Below are 22,255 nucleotides of genomic sequence, written 5' to 3'. Positions count from 1 at the left end.
AACAAAGACTCTACAAACTAAGGGTAGAAGAGAATGACCTGAACTTAGTGGTAATGGACCTCATGTCCACAGCTGCTTTCCATCCAACGGGTAATGTCTGGAAACATTCTAGGATCAACAAAAAGGCAAGGATGCTGCTTTGGCTGCCCACGTAACACAGCACTGGAAGCCCTGAGCAGAGTGACTCGACAAGGATTGTAAAGGAAGAAGTAAAAAGACCTGTTTGCAGTGACTTAGTTATATATATTTGGGTAGAATAGCCCAAATAGCCTGAAAAACGTAGAAATAATAAAGTCGGCACAGTTTCAAGATTCACAGCTAACACAAAATTCAGTAGTGTTTCAATCTGGGACAGAAATTAAGAAAACAATTTCAGCTGGGCGGTGGTGGTGCACACTTTTAATCCCAGCACTCAGGAGGCAGAGCCAGGTGGATCTCTGTGAGTTTGAGGCCAGCTTGGACTACAGAGTGAGTTCCAGGACAGCCAGGACTACACACAGAGAAACCCTGGCTTAAAAAACAAAAACAAAAAAGAAAACAATTTCATTTATCATTTACAATAACAACTATAAAAGTAAGGAATTAGCCATGAAGAAACCAAGGGAAAAAAAGACAACACTTGTGGAGTATCAACTGAAAGTTATTATTAAAATAAAAAAAAACTTTAAGTAAAAAAGATAGAAATACATAAAAAGATGTCCCATGTTCATAGATATACGATACAATATCAAGATGCTAATACACAGTGATTTGTAAATTTAGTACCCTCCCTATCAATCATTACTTTTTGTAGAAATAAAAAGCAAATCATCCTAAAATGTACAAGGACCCTTAAGGGAACTTAGTTAAAAAAATTTTGAAAATAACAACAAAGTTAGAGGTCTTACACTTTTAAATTTTAATATTTACTATAAAGCCACAGTAAATGAAGCAATGTGTTTTCAAAATAAATAGAAATTTAACACTAGTGGAATAGGAAAGACTAGAAATAAATCCTTGCATAGATAGTTAAATTATTTGTGGCAGGGGTGTTAAATCCATTCAATAGTCTTTTTTTTTTTTTTTTTTTTTTTTTTTACAAATGGATAGCCACATGCAATAGAATGAAGTTGGGTCTTTATCTTAACACATACACAGACATTAACTCAAAATAAACCAAAGACCTAAATGTGAGAGCTAAATTCTTAGTTGTTTAGAAGGAAACCTTCACATTGTTGGATACGGCAATGATTTCTCGACGTGACACCAAACAGGCAACACAAGGAAACACACAGATTTGGCATCCTTAAAATTAAAACCTTAGATGCCTCCAAGGGCACAAAGAACTTAATGGAAAAGGCAATCCATGAAACGAGGAAAAACATATAGAATTCTTATGCCTGGTAACAGGCTACTACCCATGATGTCTAGAAAAATGCCTTCAATTCTAAGAACTACAACAGGCAGAATGAGGAACGATATTGATTTCTCTTTGGTGATGATACGTTGGCTTGAAAAGACTTGAAAATATTAAATCACCTAAACCACTTTACAAAGATTTACAAAACCCTCATGAAAAAATAGCATGCTAGGACTTGGGTAGTCTGTACCCAGAAGGGAGAGGCTTAGCACAACACAGGAGCTAAGTCTGCTCTGCCTGTGCTCACTTGGCTTGTTTCACCACATAGTGTTCTTCCCTGGAAACCGAGGAATACCTATGTCTGCTGCAATGGCGACCAGGTGCAGAGGATACATCTTGGCGTCATTAAGGAATTGCAGGAACATGAGAAGGCCTCACCAGGGCCTCTGGCATTTAGTTCTTTTTATGCGAGGCTCCCAAAGATCCTGAGTGCCTCCCCAACACCCACAATACCGGAGTCATCATTTGACCTCCATTACAAGGGATTTCTCACTATGCAAACACTTGCAGCTTCTAGGAAGTACCTTTCATGGCTAACATAGGGACACCTCTTCGCCATTGTTAGCCCCGGGGATACTGTGCAGCTTCACCATTAGTTACGCAGGATGACACTGGTTCCATCTCACACCATTGACAGACTGTTGAAGCTTTATTCATCCCTCAGCAACCACTATAAGAAGCTCCTTGGGGGCAAACATTGTAGCTGTGTGCCTATAACTGCTCAGGACATTAGTCTTTCAGACTAGTTAGTTTGAAATGGTGGTATGGGGAGGTGTGCATTCTGGTACCAGAGTGGCTACAGCCCTGAAGGTTTCATCTATGCCCTTGAGCAAGCCACCTATATGCAGTCCAATTTTCTGATTTACCTCATGGATATTTTAATGATTACTAACCATAAATAAATGAGCTACTCTATGGCACAGGGCTAAATATTGGGTCCACCTACTATTTCTAGTCAGACAAATTCTGTCACTGGAATCTTAAAGTTTAGGTAGTCCCAATAGGTTATTAGCAATGGCTAGCAAGTACATAGTAATGGGACTTTAAATTCTCCTGGAGCTCTGGGGTGGAAAGGACATTAGGTTTGTAGTCACTTAGGACTTGCTTGGTTCTGATGACTAAGTCCGACTCCCTGCTGCTATCCTCACATTTCTGCCCATTTATATTGAACGTGGCTGCAGTTACATATTTAATGAAATTCTAGTGTTTGCACATATTATTTGAACTTGACTATCATGGCAATAAGCACACTGTTTGAAGATGTTAGGTCCTCATCCCCAATTACCTTGACATTAGCAGCAAGTTACACTGTTTTATGCCACAGCCTTAAGATTAGCTTTCACCCTGAGGGAAGGGGCCAGCAGGAGTTCTCCAGTTGTGCTGACTGTACAGCTGAGCTATGATGTCACAGAGTTGCTTGGTCACTCTATACAGAGTACAGCTTGGTGAAATGATCAGGAAGAAAAGATTTCAGTGCTTTTTAAAGAAATCACAAAGCATCCATGTGCTTTGTCTTACTGATAGCCTTGCATAAGGAAACATGATTTTTCTATAAATTGAGCAGCAGCATCTCCATGACCCTGAGATGGTCCAGAGGCAACTGGACCATCCTGGCAGATCATACAGTTCACACCACATGTCCCAAGACACTGCTGAGCAATCACTGCACCTCCCGAGGGCTCACTCCCTTCCCAACTATCTTTTCCACGAGGCTTTGATCAGTTTGGGTTCTCGCTGCTAGAGCTTCCAACATGCCCAGCACAGTGGAAGCACACTCATCAGGCACAGTGAGTAACCTATAAAAAATAGGGATGTCTCAGCAAAGCCCATGTATGTCCTTTCTGCTGCTGGAGACGGGAAAGCTGCACATTGAACACAGTGGTCACAAACAGCCAGCCGAGGCAAGAAGAATGCACTGCTCCTCACCAGCTTCCCTTGACATGATGCTCTATTTTCAGTGATAAACACAAACCCCCACAGAACTGGGGCTGCTTCAGAAAATTGTTATTATTCGTTTTCTCAAAAGAAAAAAAAATCAACTCTCGGCTCAGTGCTTGCTGCCCCTCGAGACTCAACAAAAGACAGAAACATGAAGGAAACTCTGTTTTTCTTTTTGGCTTTTACAAATTGGATCCTGAAGGTTTCTGTGTATGGCAGAAAAATATCTTTTCTCCTTTGTCTACAAAGCTTAAATCTAGACATTTCTCTGGCAAGTGATCACAACTTTCTATGCAATTGCATTTTAAAAGGTACACTCCAAGACTTTTAGGTTTGATTTAATAAATAAGGCCAAATATCACAGTAGATTCATGCAGTCCAAAAGTTGTTTCAGTTTTATTATAAAGATCTTTATTATAAGAAATTTATCATCTTTAGATAGTGCCAAAACGTTGATGAATAGTTTTCATGGCTTGGGTAACCTGAAAAATTGTTCCAGTTCTGATGAACCTCTGGCTTACAGGCCATATTTAATTAAAAACCAGAATAACATACCAAATAAATGGCAAGTTAATTAAATAAAATCAAAACTGAAAAACTGAAGTTTTGCTTTTCACATTATTTCTGTTTACATTTCAATGTATAATTATGTTTTAAATACATTATGTCTATTGTATAGCTCATTCCTATGTGTATTCCTACTAATCCCTCAGCTCAAGGCTGTGCCCAGTTCCTAGCAATTGCTGTATTTCTTTGGACCACAAAATAAAGTATAGCATACTTTTAAAGTTGCTATTTATCTTAGTTTAAAAAGAGCTTCTACAAGGCAGTTCAACTCTTGGAGAAACTACAAGCAGGTCCTCTGGATATGGTCCTTACATCTTAAATTCGTGAAGGTGAGACTAAGGCCGTTAGATGCTATTTGCACTGGTTTTGTGTGGGCAGCAAAGCTGGGTAGGCAGCAATTACTGACAGGCCCAGTGAGGCATGAGGCAAACAATGCAGGCAGGTTTATGAGGATTTGTTGCTCAATGTGGAAATCTTGCTAAGTATGTTCAAATCAAGCATAAATCTTCGGGGAATATCAATCAAATGAAAGAAAAAAAATGGTTTAAGCCCCTTAAACAATCCCTTATTTAGAATGCTTATATTACATCCCCAAATAGGGCCTGGCTGTCATTTAAAAATTCTCCCTATTCAGAAGCTTTTGTTCTGGAAGGAAAAGAGGCTGAAGAACAGGAATGGGCACTCTGAGTACCAAAGTGTTTTATTTTTAAGGCTCCATGCTAGTTGTTCACAGGGCAGAGATTGAGGATAAGCGTTGTAAATTGCTCACTTACCTGAGACGAGAGAAAAATGTTGTGAAATGTTATTTCTCTTACAAAACATTATAAAAATGTTATTCAAGTAGGATGTTCTACTTCTAAGACTCAAGTCTCCACTGAGCTCCCTCTTTCTACCTGAGAGGCACCCAGGGAATGATGGCTTTGTTCAGGGTGGGAAGGCCCTCTCACTGAGTAGCTAGGGTGGAATACTCTTTGGAGTGTTGGATGCAGTTCTGTTGTCAGTTAGGAAATAATCCATGAGAAGTTGTACAACTATGAAAATCAAGTCATGGTTGAACTATTGCCTGATTGAGTTGAACACAGAAGACCTAACCCCATGATGGTGCTAATCAGGTCACTTTACCTGGCCCTAGCCTGGGTTCATTCTCTCCTTACTTAAGAGATGCCCTTTCAACATCATGGAAATAATACCCTACAGGAGAATTAAGAGAAAGACCTTCGCCTTTGCAAAGAGTAATTTCAACTGTGGAGAAAACTCATTGAATCCCAAACATGGGACAAGTGCCAAGATGTGGTATAAAGAGGCAGGGAAAAGAAGAACGCTAGTGGGAAGCCAGCCAATTGGCCTCCACAGTTGGACCCACGAGATGCCAAGGGCAAGACTCACCACCAAATCCAATCAAAGGACCTATCAAGATCTCATTTGTGACCACCCTCTATCTCTTTGTCCTTCCTAGTGTTACAGCCACTGTTTAGACCTTAATTCCTTCCTACCCTAAGCACCACACAATGATCTCCTTTGCTATCATGTTAATCTCAGTTGAACATTTCTATCGTGTCAGTACAGTATGTGATATTGCTCGTGGGGTCCCCATGCTCCCTGTGTAAGATCCTGGCACTAAATTCTTCCCACAGCTCATCTTTGACGGCAATGGGCCAATGTGAAAACTATGTTATATTCCTGGTATTGTCTGGTAATAGATGCACTTCCCTCGGTGAATAATTTTTCCCTACCAAATTCCTTCATTGAAAGATGAAGAAAACAGCTGGATCAAAAAGTATGAAAGTAGCATAAGTTCTAGAAGTTGGATGAAGTTGCACCAGTTTTATTCCCAAATTGATACATTTTCTGCTATTCATTTTCTCCAAGGTTGATCCTCCATGCTTTATAGACATGCTTTTTTCTGTATATATTTTTGCTGTTCCAATAAAACATACATGCCCATCCATCCCATCCACTGGACCCAAAAAAAGAAATAATAGATCTCAGACATGAAGTTACCATCAGTACATTTCTGGAAGCTTTGAATTGCTCTCCAGTGATCTCCAGGATTGCTCTCAGTTTAGATGGGATGATTAAGGGGGCAGAGTGACTGAGATCCAAGGTGTTTTTTTTTTTTTTTTTAAAGTCTCAGGGAAAGGGAGATGGGCAATGATGGCAGGAAGCTGTGGCGATTCTTGCTCGTTAGTTGCTTTCCATTTCACAGTGGCTAACAATAAAAGCAAGGCTATATATACTGATGAAGGCAGCCAGTTCATGTGTCCTTGTCTACAATAATTTTGCCTATAGTTCTGAGTTAAGAGGAAGTTGCTGATAAATAAAGGGAAAGAGTGGCTTCAGGACAAGGGTGGAAACAAAGGAAGAGACAGCTGGGCATGTCTTTGATGTTCAAGAAAACGATGTTTTGCATTTGTCTGTGCTGAGGTTTTTATATTCAAAGATTGCATACAAAGATTGCATTTGGAGCCATACAATATCTTCTCATTTTAACCCAACTTAACATTGGCATACAAATAAAGAATACAACCAGAACATCTTCCAGCTCCCCAGACACGGGGTTGGTGCTCTCCACTAGGGTGGTGAGAGCCCCCAGGGGATGTGGAAAGGACTTTCGGGTTTACTCATTGTTCAGAGTTGAGAACTACTGCTGTGCCTGCTCCCTGTTCACTAACGTCATGGTCTCTGTCTCCCTGTGTACAGTGAGAGGTGTCAGAGTAGGGCTGTGTGCTACTTCTAGCCCTGTCTCCAATGTCTCACTCATGCAGATCTGCTTTTTCTCCCTCTTGACTGATCTCTGACAATGACAAGGATCCCAGAAATATCTACTCACTGAACTCTGCGTGCCCAAACCTCGCTTAAGCAAAGCCTGGAATATACACTCAACAGTGTGCTCACTACGAGGTAGATCATGGAGCCGGGTTGTGGCACCACTGATAGATTCTTGCTAAGCATTCAGGAGGCCATGGGTTAGGTCTCCACTATTGCCCAAACCTCTGATTCCACAACTCAGGAGGAAGAGGAGATTTAAAGGCATCTTCAACTGTTATACAGTGAGTTTGAGGCCAGCCTGGGCTACATCAGATCATGTGTCAAAGACAAAAATTGAATTGTGGTTGTGCCATTACATAGCAAGCCTATTTGCTAAATGACATTGCATCTTCTCTAATGAATTTGCTAGCTTGAGCTTCCCAGGACCCCAAATTCAGATAGCTAATGCTCACATGGCTTGATTGCACAGTCAGCCACAGTGATGCCATGGTTCCCATACCCTAAAGGCAGGAGGAAGAAGAATCAGCCCAAAGTTCAGAGCAGAAGATAAAGTGGGGACCACCTTTCTCATTAGGGGCAGAAAAATCGGTATTTTAGGCTAATATCATCTCTGGCACACGTTTTTATGTTTTTGGTTTTAAAAATAATACTTTACAGAAATGAAAGAAGCCTCTTGGCTTAAGGATCCTCCCTAGAGCAGGCAGTGGAACACGTTTGGTCTACAGAGCAGGGTCTGTCAGTCTCTGGTCTAGACGTTGAAAAACTGTGAGACATGGTAATGGCGTAAATTCCAATTCTGAAAGAACAGCTCTGGCTTTCTTGGAACATGGCCATGGTTATTTCCCCACTGTCCCCAGCAGTGACAGGGGAGAGTGCAGTAGTTATGACAGGGTTGTGGCCCTACTCTAGTTCCAAAGTAGAAATGATGCTTGTCACTAACCAGACCCTTTGGGGAGTTTAGCATTGTCCCCTCAAACAAAGGAAGAAGGAACAACTATCATCATTGGCCTACCAGAATATCCAGATGAAATGGGCTAGAAGAACTGTTCTCATGTCTCCCACTCCAGGCACTAAGTGACCACACCCACTAGAGAGGCTCAGACAGTGTAAGGTCACAGTGGCATCAGAGAGCCTCTCAGAACCTGGGCATGTTCGACAAGTACTCCAAGGGCAGCTATAAGTTCAGCAAGTGTTCTTTTGTTCAGCTTTACTTTCTATTGGTTTTTGCTATTAATAAGACATAGTGTTACTCAATTCGAGCTTTAATGTAAGTGTTAGAGCAATTCTATAAGCCAAGTAGTTCGTTCTGTGGATGAGTAGTTAACTCTCAATTGTAGTAAATAATCTGCCCATGATCAAGAGCCTAGAACTAAGACAGATATATCTGAATTTAAATATCCCATTTCCATCACACCATAAGACATACCACATACTATCAATTCATGAGATTGAAGCCACTGTCGCCATATCACTCACTGGCAACCTTGCCAAGATTCAAGAGTTTTATTGTTTTCTGAGTTAAGTCAAGGGGTTTACTGCTGTTGTTGTAGTTGGGTTTTGACAATAAAGTCTCATCTCCATTCAAACATATGTACTTATCAAACAATTTAAGCCAGATATAATATTATGTTTTACATATTTTTTGTGCATGATCTCAAATTATGTCAATTCCTAATCTATAAATTAACCCTGGTAACAAGCCAGGAATAGGGGTGCATGCCCGTAATCCCAGCACTTAGGAGGTGGAAGCAAGAAGATCAAGGAGTTCAATGGGCCTATTGGATTCATTGGTAGTTTCAGGCCAACCTGGGCTATATAAGACTCTATTGAAAACAACAATAACAAAGCCAAGCTAATAAAACAAACAAATTTGAAAAACAAATGAAACAGCCTAATAGCCTAGGAAAAGAGCTTTATGGCATCATTGTTGATCTCAATGGGTATTAAAGAGTTAAGAAGTTTGAACAGGGCCCACAATTCAACCTGCCAAACTTTCTGCCATTTTCTCCTGTTCTGTGTTTTTTTCATAAAATGCTTTGTGTTTTTTTCATAAAATGATGAATGAGTTGTAACCCTCTTAATATCCACACTAGCCAAAATTTCAGGAGAAAGGGGTACTAAGTAACAATAAAAAGGAAGTGTTGAAGGGATCAAGGCACTTGGATGAAGATACTCCCAGAAATTTCTCATGAGCAAGGACCCTGCTTGAGTCATCTATACAATAGTGAGTTGAATACTATTAAGTTTGGGGGTTATAATTCAATATTGAAAGCTGGATTATATTGTCTGTTTTAAGAACATTCTATGGGGGAAAAACTAATTTTTCTTTAGTGAAATTCAGGAATTTGGATGTAGTTTGGAAACAGTTTTTCAAAATGCAATAAACAAAAGCAGCTAGAGTACAGATGACTAGAAACACCCTGCCGACACTAACACCCCCAGACCCTACATTCCTGTTAATATGGTCTCTCTTTCCTCTGTCTTCGCTAGCTGTACAGAGCACCCTCCTTTTGTCCCCACCCGCTTTGTTACAAAACAACACTTCCGTCTAATACCCAGCATGCCTTCTTCCCATAGCTAGGGTTACATAGAAGGTGGGATATTCTCAAACCTTGGGAGGGGGTTATATACTGCTATAACATGCCCTAATTTTGCATTATATCTACCAGATCCCGTATCCCCTTACTGAATGGCCCACTCATTGAGTTGCCTAAGCTACTGTGACTAAGCTACTTCTCAAGTATCTGGTTGCCATAGAGACAGAACAGCTACCACATTGTCAGGCATTCATTTCTTTCTATGCATGTAGAGGAAGGTGGAGCCAAATACTTCCCTGACAATGGTCAAGAACATAAGTAAATCTGCACTCCAAAAAGAGGCAGATTGTCACTAAGCTACCTTCAGACTCTGGAGAACAAAAGGGATGCAAGCCATTCCAGTCAGCTTGGTTATTGTCATTGTGGAGAAGAATTCTGAACAAGCCTCATATTTTTCAAGGATTGATTATCTGATTTGAGAACAACTTCTACCCAATTCTAATGTCCCTTAATGAGGATAATATTAAGTAAGGACAGCAGGTTGGTCATAGCGTTCAGCACAGAGCAGATGCTGGACAAATGTCTGGGAGGAAGTCAGACAAGGGTCTGAGGTGCTTCTTGTCCTAAGCATCACAATGTTCACGTTAAAGCTGGTCCCCAGCTCTGCCCAGTTCTCTCAGGACACTGGCTTTATCTGCCAGCTGCCTTCTTGCTTGTCCAAGTAAGCGTGTCAAAACTAAGATTGCCCTAACACCCAAATCCCCAGACTTTACTAACAATCAGCTCATCCTTATTTCAAAACAACATGACTATTCTCTCAGCTGCTCACCACCCAGAAATCACCTTTCTCTCTTCCCTGTTATATACTGCCCCAAACCAAGTCACTTCTATATCCTATTCACAACACAATCCAACCAGAATCCAACCATTCTCTCTACACTGATAGTAAACCCAGTTATCTTTGCTCCCTGCCTTTAAGTCTCCATGCATGTGTAAAGTGATGAAAAGCTGTAAATGACCTTCTCCCTTGAGATCCCCCATGACTTCCCTTGTTTCCTCCAGTGAAATCAGCTTTCATGCAGATGGCTGGGAGGCCCTGTGAACTCAGCTGGCATCCTGGACCACATCTGCTGCAGAAAGGTTCCATCTTCATCACCACACTATCACTCAAGCCCTGTTATCCCTCAAACAGCAAATCCTTCCATGCTCCTGCACTTGGTGTTTCTGCTGCTTAAAACAACTTTTTCTGATGGTCGCAGTGACCTGAGGCCATTCTGGCTTTGGATGCAAAGTTAGATTGCAACTTGCAGGAAGATTCTCCTCTAACAGGCTGCTGGTGTCTACAAGATTACTCCACAAGTAAAAGGCATTTAGAGTCAAAGGCATTTGGAACCCAGCCTAGAGACCTGAGTTCTATCCTTGGATCCCACCTGGTGGATGGAGAGAACTGACTCCCACAAGTTGTCCTATGACCTTCACATTCATGTGTGTACACTTGTACACGTACACACATACAACAAATAAAAGCAAAAAGTTGAAAAACAAAATGGACTTCCTGAAGTTCTCCATAAACCCCATCAATGTGTCAATGAAGAGTAGAGTGACAGAGGAACCCATCAGAGAGCCCTAGTCTATAAACTGTATACATTTGACTTTAGAAAGTTATATGAGAGGAAAACAACAAAACCCAACAGATCATGTGCCCTGCTACAGTAACAGTAAATAAGCAAACACATGGAATCCTACTTGATGAAGTCTCAAAATACAAATGGCTGATACTTTTAAAAACCTTTTAACGAGTAGGGCATTACTGAGAGAACATTTTGCCTCTAGATTGCTGAGAATCTGAAAGAAAAAAAGTTTAAGCCAATGGTCCCAAGCTTGGTGGGAACTCCACATGCAAATCAACAATTTATGCCACAGGCCACCAGGAGCTCACTAGGGTGTGTGAGCTTTATTCTAAGTTGGCCCTGTTGGTGGCTCTGAGAACAGTGGCCACTTTCCCTGGGCATCAGTGTGGCCCCTTGTGGGAGCTTCTAAAGGCTTGTGCGTTTCTGTGTGGTTTCAAACACTGCCTGCGTGAACAGCTGTTCTTCTCAACAGTTCTGTGAGTTCAGAAACTCCCAGCTTTCTTATTTAGGAGTAAAGTGTAGGGACATCCTGTGGCTTAGTTAAGATGATTGTTAAGGCTCTACTAACTACTTGAAGATTACAATTAGCTTTTATGTAGTCATTTTAAAATAGAGCTTGATATAGTCATAATACTAATGCAAAAACAAACACCACCAACAATAACCCTGCTGGAATTTACTGAAATTACTGAATCCTTCCTTTCAAAATTTTTGGACTGATGAGTTTTTGACATAATTGTCATTGTCTTCTCACAGAGAACTTATTTAACAATAGATGGGCTATCTGGTGCTTCACATGTATTACTGAATACAAACTCAAATGATGGAATAGTCAGGATCTTATAAGAATGTGTGTGCACATGTATATGCACAAGCACTCCAAGATTTTATTGTTAATAACTAGGAAACCTGGACTGTGGAGCTTAGGAGACAATGCCCCAGTTTCACCTCCAGACTTAAGTCAACATTGGGGATTAAATGTATGTTTATTGAAATAAGTATCTGTTGAAAAATGAATACATGGTTATATTCATAATGTAAGCTTATTACCTTTTACGGCATCTGTTTTTATGTTGATAAATCTCTTGTTGCATTGATATAATAATTTATTTTGGGGGACACAAACTAATCTTAGCTTCAAGGATCTAAGACTCATTATTTCTTTAGCCATTAAAAATAAGAAATATATGCAGGGTAATTTTAGGAAATACTTATGACCAGTTCAAATTACAAGGTTTTACATGGGTAAAGTCTTTTAAAACCAACAAGCAACACACTGCAAATAATTTCTAAGGTTTTAGAAAACTCAAGAACCAGTATACTAGTAGGAGGTAATATGTGATATTATTCTTTACCAACTCATCAAAATAAATACCATACCATATACATTAAATAACTCTAATATATGTGTATTAATACTACTGTCATTCAGAAGCTTACTATTACATACCATTTACATTAATTCAGTCCCAACAGCAAAGGGTCACATCAAAGTATCCACAGCAGATGTTTTAAAAGCAAAATACCAACGCTGCTAATCACTGCAGACAATGGCAAGTGATATTTGCCCCACTCAATGTTTTAAGAATAAAGGACGGGGCCAGTAGAAAAAGCACAACCAAAAGGTCTTATCTTTTTACATATTTTAAGTATCCTCCCATCACTTTTCTCACTGGAATCTGAAATAAGCATGAATTGAATGAAATCTGTCTCATTGGTAAGACTTAAAAATAACCTGTGTTTCCCCACTTACATGTGTTTGTCTTACATGTGTATTTGGCCACACTAATAAATCATGCTCTTTTTTACATCTTAAATGCACTGCTTAAAGTTAAATGCCATTCATTTGATAAAAGTAAATAAGTGAATTCTGGCACATTTGCTCTACAGTAATTCAAAGCTGGTGCTTTGTGTACTCACCCTCCCGTATCTGTTGGCATAGGACCCCGTGAGCAAGGAATGGAAAACTATGATTGTCTCGTCCAAGTCCCAGATGAACACTCTCTACAAGGGAAGGACAAAGTCAATGCACCTTTGCTCTGGTTGGGAACACTGCTGTCAGTAAATTTTGACATGACATGGTAGTTTTGAAATGACATACAAAGGAAAAATCTGAACTTGTGCTTTTTCAAATGCAACTCTTCCTAAGGGCATCACCCAGCTCTTCAGGTCTAGTCTCTGATGAGACACAGGAGGACAAGTGTATTCACAAAGTCAATATAAATATAGAAAAAAAGAATGTATGTTTTTCCTATCCTGTAGTAATATCTCAATTCAGTTCCCAGGAGATGACCAGTGGGTTGAAACTAGTCTGTTTATAAGTTTTGAGAGAGAGAAGGTTCCGAAATTGAAAGTCATTCAAAAGAGACCTTACCTCAGAAGATGAGAAGAGTTAAAAATAACTTTTATGATTTACTCTAATCAAGTTAAATATTAAACATTTCATGCAGAAGTTGAAGCTTCACCTAGGCCATTCACCTTATGTTAGCGGTTAGGCAGTTACCCGAAGGACAGGTTATACAGTTGGCTCTCAGCATATTTGAGTTCTGAGTCCAGCAATGGAGCTACTTAGCAAAACAAACTGTATCTCAACTGAACGCGTGTATACTTACTATTCTATAAACGGTCCAGGAAAAGGCCATCTATATATATTTTACACTTTATTGGTATTGTAAGTAGTCTCGACATGGTTTAAACTGTGGGGAGATGTGAGCTAATGCTTAGTGGTAGAGAGCTTGCCTAGCATGCATCAGGCCTCAGCTTCAGCTCCCAAGATGAGCAAAAACCAACAGGGGGCTGCACAGGGCATGTGTGAACAGCCTGATGCATATGAAGGACTAGAGCACCTGTGGACTTGGGTATCAACAGGAGGGTCCTCGAGCTTGTCCCCTGTGGATACAGAGAGGTGACTATATATTCTTCATCAGGTGTTTTCAGTTTTCAAAATTGAGCGGCCACATCACACATACACTTAGACACTCAGTGAGTATTTTGAACTGGATTTGGAGTTCATTGAAACAGTTCTTCAAGATACTGCAGTCTCCCTAGCTTGCTTCTCTCCCCATTCCTCCTCACACCAGCACATATTCATGTACGTAGACGCTGCTGGGAAAGCCTCATCTTTCCAGCCAAAATCATCAAGTTTTCCACCATCATATTTTACTTTGGCAAAAAGCAGGAACTTAATTGCAATGCTTCAAGGCACTGAAATCTGCCACCCTGACAGTTCTTGCTGAATGCTTTTGCTTTTGAACTGCACCAAAACATGTCTCAGTAGCTGATTACCATTTCGGTTTAGAACATTCCAGATCTCCCTTTCTCGATATACAAAGATGTGTCTTTAGCTTCAAAGTGGAACTGACTCAGCTCTTGAAGGATGGCACTTGCTTATTTGAAATGCCAGTTATACACAGTAGTATGGTACAATTTTTTTCATGCAGAACTGCAAAGCTTGTTCAGATTTGTGTTTTGTTCTGTGTGAGACAGAGTGCCACAGAGCCTTGGATGGCCTCAGACTCACCATGAGCTAAGAATGACTTTCAACTTTTGATCCTTCTACCTCTATCCCCACCCTCTGTGCTAGGATTACGGGTGTGTGTCACCACATCTGGCCAATATATTTCTTGAGGAAGAAAGAAATAGATGCTGTACTGTGTAGACACTATGAAAGAAAATACCGAAGTAAACAATTACAGAAAGCAGGAAGACACTCAATGGTGTAGCCCGTATACAGCCCGTATACAGCCCGTGTACTGCCGAACAACAGCATAAATATCCCCTAGCAAATTATATCAACTATGAAAAGTATGTATGATAGGCAGGTAATATGAAAGAGAGAAAAAAATGTTTTACTTTGCTAATATGAACAACAAGCAATGACCAAAGTGTTGGGGTATTGGCTGATGTCACAGGACAATTCTCTTGAGCTGTTAATGAGCTATGTGGTACCTGGTTTTTTATTTGAGTATGAGCAGTGACATACCTCAAGATCAGAATCCGGAGGAGGTGAGGGATTATTATTTCTTCTGCCTCGGCCACGTGACTTCCCATCTGAACCTCGACGCAGTCGATCAGAATCAGAATCTTTAATGGGCGTTGAAGGGCTGTGGATCGTACTGTACTCTGTAGGAACATAAGAAGAATTTTCAAGTCCCACCACTGTAGTGCCAAGAACAGCCCTATTTTAATTCACAGGGAACCGTAAAGAGGAAAGACATGCCATTTAGCTTAAAGCCTACATTGCCTTTTACTTGCATTAGTAAATAGCGCAGAGATACGAGAATAAAAGACTTGCTTTGAAAGTACTGTGTGGTCAGAAACCACCCAACTTTAACTAAGGGTGTGAGACAGCAGGCTGTACTGCATTGTGTCTGTTTCCCTGGGGTCCCTGTAATGAGCTGGTGCTCTTTCCCCAGTGTGTCCACTGTTCCTTCCCAATGTCTCCAATGCTCCTTCCCAGTGTGTCCACTGCTCCTTCCCAGTGTGTCCACTGTTCCTTCCCAGTGTGTCCACTGCTCCTTCCCAGTGTGTCCACTGCTCCTTCCCAGTGTGCCCACTGCTCCTTCCCAGTGTGCCCACTGTCCCTTTCCAGTGTCTCCACTGCTCCTTCCCAGTGTGTCCACTGCTCCTTCCCAGTGTGTCCACTGCTCCTTCCCAGTATGTCCGCTGCTCCTTCCCAGTGTGTCCGCTGCTCCTTCCCAGTGTGTCCACTGTTCCTTCCCAATGTCTCCACTGTTCCTTCCCAGTGTGTCCACTGCTCCTTCCCAACGTCTCCACTGTTCCTTCCCAGTGTGTCCACTGCTCCTTCCCAGTGTGTCCACTGCTCCTTCCCAACGTCTCCACTGTTCCTTCCCAGTGTGTCCACTGCTCCTTCCTAACGTCTCCACTGTTCCTTCCCAGTGTGTCCACTGCTCCTTCCCAGTGTGTCCACTGCTCCTTCCCAGTGTGTCCACTGCTCCTTCCCCAAATGGTCTGTACTGTTTCTCTCTGATTCCATGAATGGCCCCTGGCCACCTGGGGAGCCTGACATTAGATTCAGCTGTGGCTCCCCCAGCTACAAACAGGATTCTGGTTTATGGAGAAAGATGAAAAGACAACCAGCCCCAGGGCAGGGAAATCTGAGTCACAGGACAGATTTTTCTTTCCAAAATTTAAAATTACCACTCTGTCCCTCATTTTATGGGAGAATAAGAGTGTGAACTGATAAGGGGAGCAGGCTTTTAGACAAAGCCCACCTTGGTCTAATACCTACTTGGGCTTTTCTTGTGCCTTAATCTCTGTGAAGCAAACATCTAACACCAGGCGTAACTTTAAAATTACTCATCTGGCTAACTCAAAGAAACCACTGGAAAAATTACATAGAAACTACAAAATAAAGAACAACTCCAAAAAGGCTGGAAGGAAGAGTTGAACAGTTCTGGACTTTGAGGAAGGTTTTTATCCTGTGTCCAGAATGAATAAAACGATTCACTCTCACCTCTTATTCTTCTGTAGTCCCATCAGATAATCTCTGCTCTACCCAAGTTTCAGATGGCCCTGGGATGGCTCAACCCACATGGCTCTGAGCCACATTCCTTTACTAGATAAGGACGAGAATCTCTCTGTTTAATATGAATACTTCTTCCTCACTATGATCTTGTTGATCATACATTACCAGACAGAAAACTAGGAAGGGCAATGGAAGGCCTCGCAGCCTTTACAGGTACATCCTTCATCCTAACTCCACCTCATCCTCAGTTCAAACTCCACCTCATTTTCAGTCCTAATTCTACTCATTCTCAGTCCTAGCTCTACCACAGTTCCTCTGAGATCAAAACATGAGAACCACCATGACTTCCGAACTGACAAATGTTGCTCTGAAGCTTTGTGAGAGAGGACACTGGGCAGCAGACTTCCGCAAGTCATTTCCATTTCTAATGCTCTTGAACCTGCTCTGCATTTCTTGTTAAATCTTAACAATTCACAGATTCCCAGACCTCAGGGGAGGGATTTGCACGTCCTCCTCCATCACAAGCAAATTGGTAAGTATCCTATATAAACTAGCCATGGGACTCCCCCACCTACAAATCACCAGGATGACATACAAGCCAGTCACTTACTTGCTTTCATCAGAAAGTCCAAAGCAATTCCACTCAACACATCTGCCTGTTTAGTTGCTTGGATTCATTTTTTTGAACTAAATCATTTCACAGAAATGTTAGACTCAAACATAAAAAAGGATAAAATTATGTCATTTTCAGGAAAATTGAAACTGGAAGTTATCAAGTCATGAGAACTAATCCAGACTTAGAAAGACAAATTTTTGCATGCTTTCAATCATATGCAAAACTGGGATTAAAAACACGTGACATGACAGCACAAAGGGGACTATTCACTGTAAGGGAGGGGACAGAGAGGAAGGAGGAAGGAGGAAGAGCAAGCACATATATATGTATTGTGCACACACACACACACACACACACACACACACACACACACACAAACACTCACAGTTAATATGCAGTTAATCATCCTCTAAGTCAACATTAACATTCTTCTATTGCAAAGGCAGACTGGAAAGGCATCTGCACTCTTTCTTTAAGACATTCTAAGCAAACATTTCTTTTCTGTATTTTAGAGAGAATAATGGATTCCAAATGAATATATTTTAAGGGGTCAAACTGATTCAAAGTTGTACTTTTGAAGAAAACATCTTATCCTTACGTTTTAAGAAACATCACACAATGTGTGGAATCTGGGTGGCCCTCATCTAAAATCAGACACATGCCAATCTCTACCATGGCTTCAATATGAAGCATTCATTTTGCAGAGTTGGCATCAGATGAACTTTGTAATCTAAGTCCTTCACTATAAGATCTACCATCCAGCTTTGGGAAGAGCCTACCTGAGAAGAGCTGATCTAGTGCTGGGTCTGGTCAAGTGGCAACTTCTGTATGGACTTCTAGACTGCTTTATTTTGTCCACAAAATATCTAACAGGTTTTTATTACCATAGATTTATTTTTACCATCCACTAATTTATCTTTTTAGTGTATATGTGTTTTTAAAATACAAATTCAAAAAATATTGTCATATTTTGGAAATAAACTATAGCTAGATACAGTTTATTGAGTTCACTGAGCAAAACAGGAAAAAATTATACAAAAAAAAACCAAAATTATGCAAAAAAAAAAACAGGAAAAAAGCCTTTGAGGCTTTTTTCTAGTAGAGAAAAAATGATCTTAAAAGATTAACAGTTTGACATCTTTAAATATTAAGATATATATTTTCACAACATAGAAACCTCTCTTTATTAAGAGGGAGATAATATTAAAATTGATGCAAGCTAGTTTTATTAAAATCTCTTCCTTTGTGCTCTATGGGGTGGAATTAAATGCTTTTAACTGTAAACCAGCTTTACTGATTCTAACATCTTCTTCCTGCTTACTTGTGCAAAACAACTCAGCTAATTTAATCTTCTAATCCACCCACTGCTCATGTTTCTTTAAACCGTCTCCAATTGTTTGGCTTTACCCACACTGAGATGTGGGTGTGAAAATATTCTGAAGAACGTTCATTTCCCTTAAGAAACACTGGTTCCATGGTGTGCTCACAGGCCTAGCTGCAGCACTAAGGAACCAAAATTCACGGTTGCACTGGCCAAAATTCTGCCTTTGAGGGCTGAAAATTCATTGACTCATAAACAAGCACAGGGGATAAAATCAAAGGGAAAGGTTATTGTAGCTGTAAGTTTCTCTGGTCCTGCCCAGTCCTGCCATCAGGACGAATCTCTCCCACTCTAGTCCCACAGCTGCTTATAAAATAATCACTCAGAGGCTTAATAATATTTACAAACTTATGGTCATGGCCTATGGCTCAAGCTTCTTGCTATCTAGCTCTTATATCTTAAATTAACCCATTTCTATTAATCTATTTGTCACCACATGTTCCATGGCTTTACCTGTGTGCCATTACATGCTGCTCCCTGGACGGCGGATGGCGTCTCCTCTGTGTCTGCCTTTCTTATTCCTGTCTCTCTTCTGGATTTCCTGCCTACCTCTAAGCTGCCTTGCTATAGGCCAGCCAGCTTTATTTATCAAGCAATCAGAGTAACACATATTCACAGCATACAGAAAGACATCCCACAGCAAGTTATGACTTGGGAAAGGTGGAATTCTTCAGGCCCTGAAGGACATCCGCATAACTCTAATCAGGATAGATGCATGAGTAAAGAAAGAATTGAAATGTGCTCCAGATAGGAGCATATCAGGGATAAGAAAAGAAAAATTCAACAAAAGAAAGAAAGAAACAAACAAAGCAGTATGATCTGGGTCTACAGAGGGCATAACAAGGAAGCTGGAGTAATGCGTGAAGAATTCAGCCAAGGAAAGGAAGCTTTAGCTCCTGGATGGCAGGAGGCTGAAGACAAGTTATACCCAAGAATAGGAGACAAAGGAGCAGATGATTCAGTAGGTCACAAAAGGGAAGAGTGTGATCTGGATACAGGTGGTGCCATAAGAGCAGTGGTGGGTCTGAGTCACCATCAAAAGGCACAATCACTAACTAAGTGGATATGGAAAAAGTCAAGGATGATATTCATGCCTGTGATTTGGCAACTGGGTAAACTAGAATACTAAGGATGAGATTTGATTTAGGAAGAAGGAATTATAGGGAAGAGGGGAACCTCAAGATTAGCATTGGAAATAACAAGTTTAACGAGCTGCAGGCATCCACATACAGTCCAGGAAGGCCACTAAAGCTGTGAAAAAGTTGACACTAACGTAAAGGAAGGAATGTAAAGAAACACAGCCTATGTAGAAAAGACGGATAAAGAACAGTGGTGGGGTTGTGAAAAGGGAAACCAAGGGGGTTAGAGAGGAAGGAGTTTGTAAGAAGGGAAAGTGGTCAAAAGCTTCAGATCAGCTAAGAGACAAGAAAATAAGACTGAATCCAACAGTAACATAGACTTATAGTGAGAGATATTGAGTAAACATGCTAATAATGTAGGCTTGAGAGGGCAGAAAATTAAACAGGAGGCAAGAATCCTATAGTTACTGGTAGCTCTATACTTCTTTCTAAGCTCTACAAGTCATAACTTGCTGTGGGATGTCTTTCTGTATGCTGTGAGAGCTTAGAAAGAAGTATAGAGCTACCAGTAACTATAGGATTCTTTTCTTACTTCTCTGCTACAGTGTTGACCAATTCATCTTAATTTAATCGATTGATTTTAGGGATGTGACTTCCATTTTTCCCGGATCTTAGTCTCCTGACTTACCAAACGCAGGACAGAGCCTGGACTGTTGAGCTTTGAAGATCTCTTATCTTTGGATGCACCATGGCCAAACTTTCCTGACAGTAAGCTCTTGGTCTCCCTGCAATAGTGTAGTTAACATACAAATAAAGAGTCTCCTGGGGGAAGTGCAGCCTTCTGGTTTATTTCCTGCTATGTGCTGGCCAAATACCTCATGCCTTCCTCAACTTGCCACCTGTTGCTTTTACACAATGCCAAATCATTTTCAAAAGGCTTATATCAATTTAGATCAAGGTAGTCTTATTCATGCACAAAGGCTTCCCTATTTTAAAGAAGGCATTGCTATTTGGGCATCATGCCCAATTAAAATTTATTTTTAATTTGCATATCTTGGAAGTATTTGTGAATATTTGTTTAAAATTATTTTTCTTCCACGAACTATACAAGCCCAAGTCATAAACATCCTTTGATTGATTACCATAACTCTCTTTTCATATTTGAAGATATTCTTCCAAGTCTGAGATTTCCTTAAAGCATGTTTTCCTTCATGGAGGCCTTTATTTACGTGGTATCTTGCTGCCCAGCAGGGAGACCTGGTTGGCTCCCTGGAGATCTAGGGATAAGTGTTCACATTTATTTTACAAAAGCAGGGGATCCCTGCTCTAACTTGATGCCCTGAGCACTGGATATACCAGTGCGAGTTATAAAAGCAGAATTGTAGGTTCCTGAAGGCTTCTGTGCTCATGGAGGACAGAAGCCTCCCCTCCTTGCTCATTTCTGGTCTGAGTGAGGGAAAGACTGCTCCCGAAGCAGAGCACAGTGATGACCCGAGGAAGCTCTCATCATAAGGACAATGGCACTGTGTCTAGAGGTCCTGTGATCTCTGCTAGACCCTAAATCTGTATGGAAAGATAAGACAGCTCACAGGCTGAAGTGAAGAACTTCGTGTAAAATCCCCAGGAAGACTTTCTGAATTGAGGGAACACAGGGCATGGTTATTGTGTTGTAGCTGTGGCTAACCTGAGGCTTAGATTACAAGAACATAATACAGCACTTTCCTAAACCATGCTTGAGTCTGGGACCTTGAAATATATCATATCGTTGGAAATGAAGTAAATCCTAGATAGTGGTTGATACAGAGGTAATGAACTTCAAGACTCTCAAAATCTAAACACCAGAAAAAAAAAAAAAATAGATTCGAACAGATAGTAACCAAGCTCCCAAGGAAGGCTAAAAGAAAGAAGGCGGGGCCTGGGAACTCTAATTCATAAGAAGGAACATGACAGATCCCTTGGTTCTTCCAAAAGAGTGAAGATGATACCGGACAGAAGAATCATATTAGGTTTTTGGACATGTTTCTGTTTAAGTTGAATATTGTTCTGTGGAGTGAGTTCGATTACACTACAGTAAGTGGTACTGCATCTGATTTCAGGGGTGGGCTGACAAAACCTACCAATGATAAAAATTACCCAGAAATTCTCTCAATAGTAGTGAAATTATCCCTTGGGACTGTCAGATATGGGCCACTGTGGGGCATGGAGACTATCAGTTATCTCCACGGCACTGGGACAAAATACCTAATGTAATAACTTGGTAAAGGAAAAGGTTCATTTGACACGTAAGGAGTTCCCACCCACCAGTCTTGGCCCTGGTGTTCTGTGGCTGTGGCAGCCCATGTGGGAGAACCAGGTGATGGCAGAAATCCATTTACCTAAAGGTGAGTGGGAAGCAGAGAAGAAACAGGACGGGACTAGAGACTACGATCCCCATTTCTGGTGGCCCAACTGTCTTCCACTAGACTCTTCCTCCAACTGGCAACCAATGCAAGTCTTCAGTAGTCTTCAGTATGTGGATCTCAAAGGGGCACTTAATCCAAATTATAGCAGCTTTCATACTTTTGATATTCATTCTTTCCCCTACCTCTTTTTTTAATGCTCTAAACAGGGGTCAGTAAATTTTTCCTTAAAAGAGTCAGATGGTAAACATCTTAGACTTTTTTTTTCCTTTGGTTTTTCGAGACAGGGTTTCTCTATGTAACTTTGAGCCTTTCCTGGAATTCACTCTGTAGCCCAGGCTGGCCTCGAACTCACAGAGATCCGCCTGGTTCTGCCTCCTGAGTGCTGGGATTAAAGGCGTGCGCCACCACCGCCGGGCTGCATCTTAGACGACTTCTTCACATAGCCCCT

At 40.9% G+C, this 22,255-nt stretch overlaps 1 protein-coding gene across 10 annotated transcripts in view; it reads right to left on the bottom strand.

Moving 5' to 3' along the window:
* The window catches only part of Eya1 (EYA transcriptional coactivator and phosphatase 1), a 148,409-nt gene that overhangs the window by 48,168 nt on the left and 77,986 nt on the right, over positions 1–22,255 (bottom strand). For all 10 annotated transcript variants that reach the window (XM_052717817.1, XM_052717819.1, XM_052717818.1 and 7 more), the window contains 2 exons: positions 14,824–14,963; positions 12,762–12,845 (listed from right to left, as the gene is read on the bottom strand). In XM_052717817.1, the coding sequence (XP_052573777.1) occupies positions 12,762–12,845; positions 14,824–14,963 (224 nt within the window). The remainder of the gene's footprint in view (positions 1–12,761; positions 12,846–14,823; positions 14,964–22,255) is intronic.

Source organism: Peromyscus californicus, unplaced genomic scaffold, assembly GCF_007827085.1.
Source record: "Peromyscus californicus insignis strain IS unplaced genomic scaffold, ASM782708v3 Scaffold_5__1_contigs__length_169319896, whole genome shotgun sequence".
In the NCBI taxonomy this organism is placed as follows: Eukaryota; Metazoa; Chordata; class Mammalia; order Rodentia; family Cricetidae; genus Peromyscus; species Peromyscus californicus.
The sequence above is the reverse complement of the archived record's forward strand: the minus strand, read 5'-3'. Positions and strand labels throughout refer to the sequence as shown.